The 8,914-nt window shown below is 35.1% G+C and overlaps 1 protein-coding gene across 1 annotated transcript in view; it reads right to left on the bottom strand.

Moving 5' to 3' along the window:
* Window positions 1-4,528: 4,528 nt before the first annotated feature.
* LOC309601556 (transmembrane protein 161B-like) overlaps window positions 4,529-8,914 on the bottom strand; it is a gene marked incomplete at its 3' end in the record, with an annotated part of 44,569 nt that continues 40,183 nt past the window's right edge. Inside the window, exons 9-11 of the mRNA XM_082334618.1 lie at window positions 8,346-8,520; window positions 6,046-6,142; window positions 4,529-4,806 (exon numbers count right to left, since the gene is read on the bottom strand). Coding sequence (XP_082190744.1) covers window positions 4,529-4,806; window positions 6,046-6,142; window positions 8,346-8,520 — 550 coding nt within the window. The remainder of the gene's footprint in view (window positions 4,807-6,045; window positions 6,143-8,345; window positions 8,521-8,914) is intronic.

Here is an 8,914-nt window from a genome sequence, read left to right as displayed (position 1 = left end):
ATAAAAATATATATACACTGGCATGCAAAACAATGTCCAGTGCAGCATTAATCTCCTGGCAGTCAACAATGGGAGACTTAAAAAATGTAAGTACAGTATATATAGATTTCAGTAAAAGCAGCATTGGAGTAACATCTTGGCCTCACCATCTCTCCCATGGAGGGAGAAGACTTTTCAGTCTAGTATCGGGAATGAAGATTAGATGTTAGATTAGATTAGAAGAATGCTGTTGCCTTCTGCTATTAAGATTTTACTCAGCCATAATAGAAAGATTTCCCCAACAGAACACACAATTTTTGGGGCTTCATTTTCATTCAACATTTTCTATTTTCACTGTGTGCTTAATTCTTCAATCTTAGGCAAAACATTCTAGTAACTTCGTAGGGACAAAATTAACTGTGGGTTAAATTTAGAGTTTTTCTGGATAACAAATAAATGAACAAATTGCATCATATGCCAAAACATGAAGGATAGCATTTCAAAACTGTTCAAAAACTTATCAGGAAAAACAAGTTAATATTCAAAAGGAAAACAGGGGCCTTGGAGAATAAATAGTTAGAAGGCCTATCTTGTAGAGCCTTCCAACATTTCTATGAGACTTAAATGATAGGTTTCAGGATTTGATACTTTTATATTTTCTATGCGTTAAATCCAAGACCCCTATTACCAACTAGCTGTAGTTACTGTGACAAAGCGCAAAACTTTAAATTGTTCCTTTGAGGTTAGTTGGAATTTCTGTACTAACTAACCATATTACATATACACTGAAGTTATGCTAGCTAATTGCAATGTTGATGTATTTTGATGGCATTTTTGTTCATAGGTGAGTTTGACTTTATAATCCAGGGAAACATGCATGTCTGCTCACATGTCTTCCAGTATTTGTGACTAAAAGAAGCTGAAGAACAACTGCCATAGAAATGAATTTTCTAAAGCATGGCCTTCTGTACAAGGATGTTCTCTTGCACTGATACTACCTGTTTTTCTTGATACTTTACTTGTTGATTCTTATGCAAGAGAAGTCAGAAAGAGAAAAAAAACTGTAGCTGAAATTACCAGAGTCCTTTCAACACCTGGGAAATCCTAAAGCTTGGTAAGGTATCAAAAGAGGACAAGTGCTGCCTGAGAATATTGCCTGCAAAGTGGAAGAATAGGCTTGTTACAATCCCTTCTCCTTTTCCTAATCAACTTCTCTAAGCTCAGAAATAGCCAAAGTGTTATATTTGGACTTCCCTGAATCATGCTGGAATACTTGGATTTATCACTATCCTAATATTTTGTCTAAAGAGACTTCTATAATACAAGTGCAGTGCTTAAACAACCAATAACAAGTTTGTTCATATTTCAGCTGGAATTCAAAGTTATTTAAACTATTTAGAGGAACCAATCCTTCACAGACAAATGAATTTAAACCAAAACAATGAAAAACAAACAAAAAAACCCCCAAGCCTGAACTAATTCAGCTGGGTCAATTCTAAACACATTAGTTCTTAACTTAGGGAAAAAGCTGTGGATAGGAAAAAACATCAGGATAACAAATCCCATTACTAGAGTGAGAAAAGGAGGGTGAAATGGAGGAAGACAGAAAGACAGACAGAAATGTTGATTCTTTGTCAAAGGCATCTTTTCTTCTAAAAATTCTCAGAAATTAAGTAGTGAGGAAAAAGCAAGACAAACATTTAAGAATTCTGATTAAAAACTAGTAACCTCTCAGTCAGGTTTTACCTGCTTTTCTATTTCTGTGAGCTACTTTTTTTTCCTAGTGCTGATAAAGCTCCCCCCCAAAAAAAAAAATCATCTGCCAGCTGCTGCTTTAAAGGAACAAGTGAGCAGATACTTCTTTGAAGCTTACATAATATACATGGAATTCAGGACTACAAAGCCTGCTATTTTTCTTTACAAGTCATTTTTGAGTATATCAGGTAGTTGTAAAAAGCATTGCTCACCAGTATAGCAATATGCTCCCTCTAGTTCCTGTGTCACCACACATTTCAAAGACATTTACTGCTATATTTTAGTTTTTAAATAAGCCTCCTGGACTCATGTAAGGATTAAATGAATCCAAAGAAAGACCATTTCCCACTCAGATCAAACTGCTGACCAGAAGGTCAACTGTTCAGTTCTGTGGAACAATGAAGCAGCAATAGCTAGAAGTGTTGATCTTAATGCCTTAATGTGTGACCTCTGAAGAATAAGACAGCGTACATACTTATCAAAAGCTCTGTGAAGCTCAACTACACACACAATCAATTACCTTTGATGAATTAAATTTTATATAACTATAGCTCACTTTCACTTATGAACTTTCAAAATAAACATCTGTGGCAACAGAAACTCTGTCACTTTAGCATTATTTTGAAGCTTTCTCCAGTATCCAAAGTTCATTTCTATCCTTCAGATTGCAATAATAGGTTACATCTAATCTATCTATCTAATGAGCTTCTTGGGCCAAGTTCACAAGAAACTGCACCATGTTGTTTTATTTTCCTGTATGAAACATTAAACATGGATATCTAACTATAATTTAACTGTAACTTAAAAGCTGGCCTTATTAATTCCATTACTAATCACATATTTCAAACTAACAGAAAGTGGGTCCAGTATTGCTGGACCTGTCATATTTTGACATTCTATTATTCTGAATGACATTTCCTAGGAATGTTTCAAGACCTGTTCTTTAGACCAATTCACACAGTTGAGCGTTTGTCACCATTAGTTACAAAAAGGTGGTGTGAAAAAACAAAGCTTACAGTACCAGTAGCACTGAAATACTATACTGCAATGAAACTGCTAGAATCATGCAAGGTGTTCTCAGATATCCCAAATGCACGCAGAAGGTACAAGCTGATGTATATACATCTTTTCCTTGTATCAGGAAGTGCAACTTAATAAACTAATAAATAACTTTAAAAACATTCAGTGTAGCAAGATGGTTTATCACCAACTTAAATCTTTAATTTTCTGCATTCACTGGCAGTTTGCTTTCCCATATGGTAGTTTGCAATGGATTAAATATTTGTTAAGCTTTTCCATTTATAAATTCTTATTATATGCCAAAGCTTTACAGAAATTCAAGAGTAAAAAAACAGTAACATAAAAATAGCTAATATTAGTTAAACACTGAGAACTCTCTTTACAGTGTAATATTAACTTTTGAAAAAAGCTACCGCATATAAATTCCCATTCCTGTTTTCTGATTACATGAATCATGAAAAAATGTCATTCTAGTTTGCTTAACAATGTTTTTATACTTAGGATCTATCCTTCCAACTAAATAAAACTTGTAAAGTTAATGCTTTGCTCCTCCTTACTGTATCTGCTTTATTATACAGAAAATCTATTTCTGAAGTCAAAAGTTATTAGTTATTACTATATGGTCAAGTTAACACAGATTAGACTGGCAAAAGATGATGATCTGAGAGCAGAAACATCAAGATTAACATTTTTTTAATATAGGTAAGTACCTTTATAGAGGCACCAAAAACAAATAGCCCTTTCAAGTGAACTTTAAAAAAAATAATTTTAATTTCAAAAGGGATCTTGAAATTACTAGATACACATATATCCCTGTCCCACTGCCTTGTAACATACATTCAGCAATTTAAAATAAAGATTCAATATTTAATAGTTTTCATATATATTATATATTTAATATAATATATTTTTATATGTACATTATACAGATACATACACTCAATCAGCAGGATTAAACTGTTTTGTTTTGAAATGATTGATTGCTGTCATTAATATACTTCAATTATATTGTGAATTCAATGGAATTTATCCATTACCTGAAAAGAAGAAATTTAAAAGACCCAAATGTCCCACATGGCCATTACCTCAAAATGACTGCAGGGACTGAAATAATATTTATAACACCCTTCTTACTGCATAAGCATTCATGCATATATTTAGACAGCAATACCTGCCAGGTTCACACATCTATTCCTATGTTAAATTTAAATTGTATACAACTTCCTTTACTGTAATATACAGTATCATCTCTTTTACCCTGTTGGATTATTTCATTTTTCATGGAGAAAAATGATCAACAGCTATCCAACAATTTTTTAAAATACCCCTACTGTTCCATTGTATGGCTGTTTCAAGATTTTACTTACTAGGCAGCCACCATTAGCATATCCGGTACCTTACTGACATAGTTCAGTCACTGACTCTTGATTCTTAAAATACAAAATTTTGAGGGTGGCCTGCTGTTTATGGAGACAAATATACTCTGAGGTGTTATCTTTTCAACATGCCCACCAATACCCACCACACAATAATGTCAATAAATCCCAGTACCATAATTCAATTAGTTACCTATCATTTCAGTAACAAAAAGCAACAAACCCAGCTGCAATTTTAAACATTATAAGAATATTCACCCTGAGAACACAGAATAAGTGTTTAAGAATAAATGCTGATATGTTTTTTTCTTCATATATAGTTTTTTCTTCATCTCCTCTTGGGTACTTGGGTTTGTATCTAGAATTTGACCGCATACTTGCTTTGTCAGTTGATCGGTTTATGCCACAGTCAGGTACTGGTGATAGAAAAGCCCAAAGAGGCTTGTGGAAAAGAGGCAAGCAGCAATCCACCAGGTGAGGAAAGACAAGAGTCCTCGGAATAGGAGAGGAGTGAAAATATTCTTTAGGCTTCCCAAAGCCATTGTTATTTGCACTACAGTTACTTTCATCTTTCCATCAACAGATGGGGACTCAGAATAAACTGAACTGGGAAGCGGATTGTTTTCTACTGCAGTGTCAGAATTAGATTCTGGGTAGATGCCCCAAGAATAATTACCTGTTAAAAAACAGAGTAACACATAGAGTAACACATAAGATATTTGTAGAATTAGATTTTAAGTTCTGTTATTTATTTCTAGCAACTCTATAGATCATCTTATATATATATTTGTCAAACAAAAAAACCTGCAAAATTTTACTTATAAATTAGTAAATGCTAACTGTGTTCATCCACATGGCTTCCTGATACTACTAGTAAGCTATCAGGGTAGGATTCACCTTACCTTTTGACATCCTAACTTTTACATGTGAATCAATTGCCTTGGGACTCTGTCAGTGCTGGGTGTGATTCATCTCACCAGATGTAGATGTCTATTTTAGGATGGAATGAATCATAGACTAATAATGCCTATTTCTTTCTGTTCACATTTGGCAAAATGAATGCTGCCACTGCATGGTAGGCTGTGAAAGACATCCCTCAAAAGAAAGAAAAAAACCCAGTGACTTCAGATCTCCCAATAATGAAATAAACCCCACATCTTACAATTTCTGTTCAAAAAGTCCACTGAAGTTTGAAATATTGAAAAAAAATTTTACAGATATTCATAAGGTTAAATCAGCAATGCTTTATACAGCTCATTGTTGAAAGATGTCAAAAGCAGCAAGAGAAGAGCACAGCTTAAAAGCTATTTATCATCTGTTTGCCAGCAGGTCAAGAGAGGTGAGCCTTCCTCTGTACTCAGCACTGGTGAGGCCACACCTGAAGTCCTGTGTCCAGTTCTGGGTTCCCCAGTACATGGACATACTGGAGAGAGTCCAGCGCAGGGCCAAAAAGATGATGAAGGGACTGGAGCATCATTCATATGAGGAGAGGCTGAGAGAGCTGGGACTGTTCAGCCTGGAGAAGAGAAGGCTCAGGGGGGATCTCATCGATGTATATAAATACCTGATGGGAGGGAATGAAGAAGAGGGAGCCAGGCTCTTCTCAGTACTGCCTACTGATGGGACAAGAGGCAATGGGCACAAATTAAAACACAGGAAATTCCATCTGAACACAAGAAAACACTTTTTTACTGTGAGGGTGGTCAAACACTGGAACAGGTTGCCCAGAAAGGTTGTGGATTCTCCCTCCTTGGAGATACTCAAAACCTGACTGGACACGGTCCTGGACAACCTGCTGTAGCTGACTCTGCTTGAGCAGGAAGGTTGGACTAGATTCTAATTTTCTTTAGTAGACTGAAAATATAAATGCCCTATATAGAATAGAACACAGTTTTGTTCATCAAATTTTGCCTACCTAGTGTTTTCAAAAGCAGAGTTGCGTGAAGGATCATTACCAATGGTGCAACATACTGCAGTGCAATTACACAAAGATAATAGAATACCCGAGCCACCTGGGAAAACAGAAAAAAGTAATTCATGAGTTCTGGGTGATCAAAGCAAACCTTTATATATATGCTTAGGAAAAACAAGCAATTAATAAAAAACCCCAGTTCTTATGCAAAAAAGCTATTTTAAAAGTTTTATAGCATGTTTTGGTATGTGAAATATTGTCTTCAAAAGACGTAATAAAGAAGTGATCTCTATAATGAATTCTAGTTTCAGGACACTTACAATCCTGAGAGGAAATAGATAGCTGAAAGAAAAGAGTTAAAAGTAGCGGTTCTGTTAACATAAACAAGATTAATTTTGCTTATGCAAATTGAATGCTATAATTCAAATACTCATATTTGAAAACACTAGAATTTTGTAAGCCATCTCAAAGCTAAATATATGATTCACAAACTAAATCCCATTTTGAAAATGAAGTACTGTGACTGTAGAAACAGTCCAAAGCCTGATCAAAAGTAAATGAAACCTTGGTTAATATTGCAGTCCCTTTTCAAAGTGAGATAGTTGTAAGATCTCCAAATGGAAAACACCAGTACTTCAAAAACAATGACAAGAGGGATTTTCATTAGCAGTTCATCAATAACAAAGCATTTAAATGATCTTTATTTCAGGTACACATTCAGGTTCATTGAAAACCACTCAGATTTATCCCTCCCCCTGCTCCCAATCTGTTCCAGCTTTCTCAAGATTGTTACATTACATGTTTTACATAAACTACTGACCTAATAGATCAAATGAAGAAGGAAAAAAAGTCATAAAATCAATAGCAAGCAAACAGTAAAATAATCTAGATTTTAGAACAGAATACAGGGTGGTAAAAAAAGATTAAGGCAGCCCTGACATTTTTTTAAATAGCTTTAAAACCTCAACGGGCTTTGAGATGATCAAGCATCAAGAAACTAACATGAGAAAAAAAGCAGTAAAACATTGACAGAAGAAAAAGCATGAGAAAAAATATTTTAAGATAATTGATGGCATATGATGAAAAGAGCAAATAAAAAAAAGTAATTATCATTGTAGGAAGACAGAGAGGAAAGACTTTACTGGCAAAAGCACCAGAAGAAAAGAAAGCAGGCATGGCTAGTAAAACCAGATAGGACTATATTTAGTGGCCCTGAGCTTCTTAACGAGAAGATATTCAAAGTACTGCATAAATGGATTTAGGAAACATCACATACAGAAGGCATTATTATTTTATCAATAAGATGAAAGCTTCCAAAACTAAAATTATGCATTCACAACTAGAACAGTTCTGTCATAAACAATTGCTGCTAGTTGTATTTCCCAACCTTTTTTCTGAAGTCCAAGGCCAGTCACTTGGTTTGTAACTACATATTTGAAATAACAAAGACAAGATTATAGTAGTGATTATCTAAAAACAGAGAGGAAGCTTTGTCCTGTGGCATACTTCAATATTCCTTCTGGAATACACCCTGACTCAGCAAGATTATCAGGCAGCACTATCATGCAACACTAGAAATAAGTTCATTGTGCAGGAAACACGCAACACCACTCTATATCAAGCTTACAAATTTCTATCTATCCATTTCCTCTGATTGTTGACATTTTTTAATTACTTCTCTTAAAAATAAAAAAAATCAAGGAAATCTTTCCCTTTTATCACTTGCCACAGTAACAAGATGGGCAGATGGTTTTATATCTAGGCTACTGCATTTGAGAGTGGTCTTACAGAACTAAACATGTCTTATTTTATCCCAAAATATAACCATCCTATCTTAAATTTTTCCTCAAATTAAAAATTACAGTCGGGATTAGGTAACAATATTTTGCCCTTCTATCTAAATCTGACTTTTTTTTCCATGCTGTAGCTAAGAAATCACCACTTACCCTATACACTCCCCAGGTTCAATTCATGCTGAACAGAAACACTCATCAAGATAAACATAAGGCTTGCCAAGATATTTGTAAAGAAAACTTCATGATGGGATCTCTTAGAACAACGGAGGAACAACTTAAGACAAAGCATCTGAATAATACGGATGATGCATCTTTGCATATTTTGGGTTGCAGAATTTTGCTGTAATGGTGCTGTTTTTATAAAGAATATAATTTAGGAAGCTTCATTCAAATTTCAGTTCTGGTGCCAAGGAAGACAAGAAAACTAGACATTTATGTTTTTCTATGAAAAAAATTTGCACAGACAGAGCGCCCAAATATACGTAACCTTAGTGCCATTATACTTACCATTTTTTGTAAATCAATTGTACTTATTCTGCCAGCTTCATTTTTCATCCGATCCATACATTTCTGGGCTAAATTCAGATAGGCCTGTAAGTGACTGCGCATCATAGCCAAACGTAAAGCACACAAAAGGATTATAATCCACAACCGCATGGTGTCAAATGTATCTTCTGACATTCTGTGGATAAAAACTGTAATGTTGTTTTCCAAAGGTCACCTACCGCTACAGAGTTATTTGTTTGTATCATCTGTAAAGAAATCTTTAAGCATATTGTTAAAAAGTTACATACAATCCACAGTTAAAGAGTTCATGTGCAAGTAATATTCACTTCTCCCCCCTGTTCTCTTTACTGCTTGTACTGGGTTTGCGTGGCAAGGTTTTGGGGGGGGGCTACAGGGGTGGCTTCTGTGAGAAGACCCCAGAAGCTGTCCCTATGTCAGAAAGAGCCAGTTCCAGCTGGCTCCAAGATGGACCCACTGCTGGCCAAAGCTGAGCCAATCAGCGACGGTGCTAGCGCCTCTGTGATAACATATTTAAGAAGGGGAAAAAACTGCCGCACAACAGCAGCCGG

Source organism: Platalea leucorodia (genome assembly GCF_965183815.1).
Source record: "Platalea leucorodia genome assembly, chromosome: W".
NCBI lineage: Eukaryota > Metazoa > Chordata > Aves > Pelecaniformes > Threskiornithidae > Platalea > Platalea leucorodia.
This window is presented reverse-complemented; position numbering and strand designations above follow the sequence as displayed.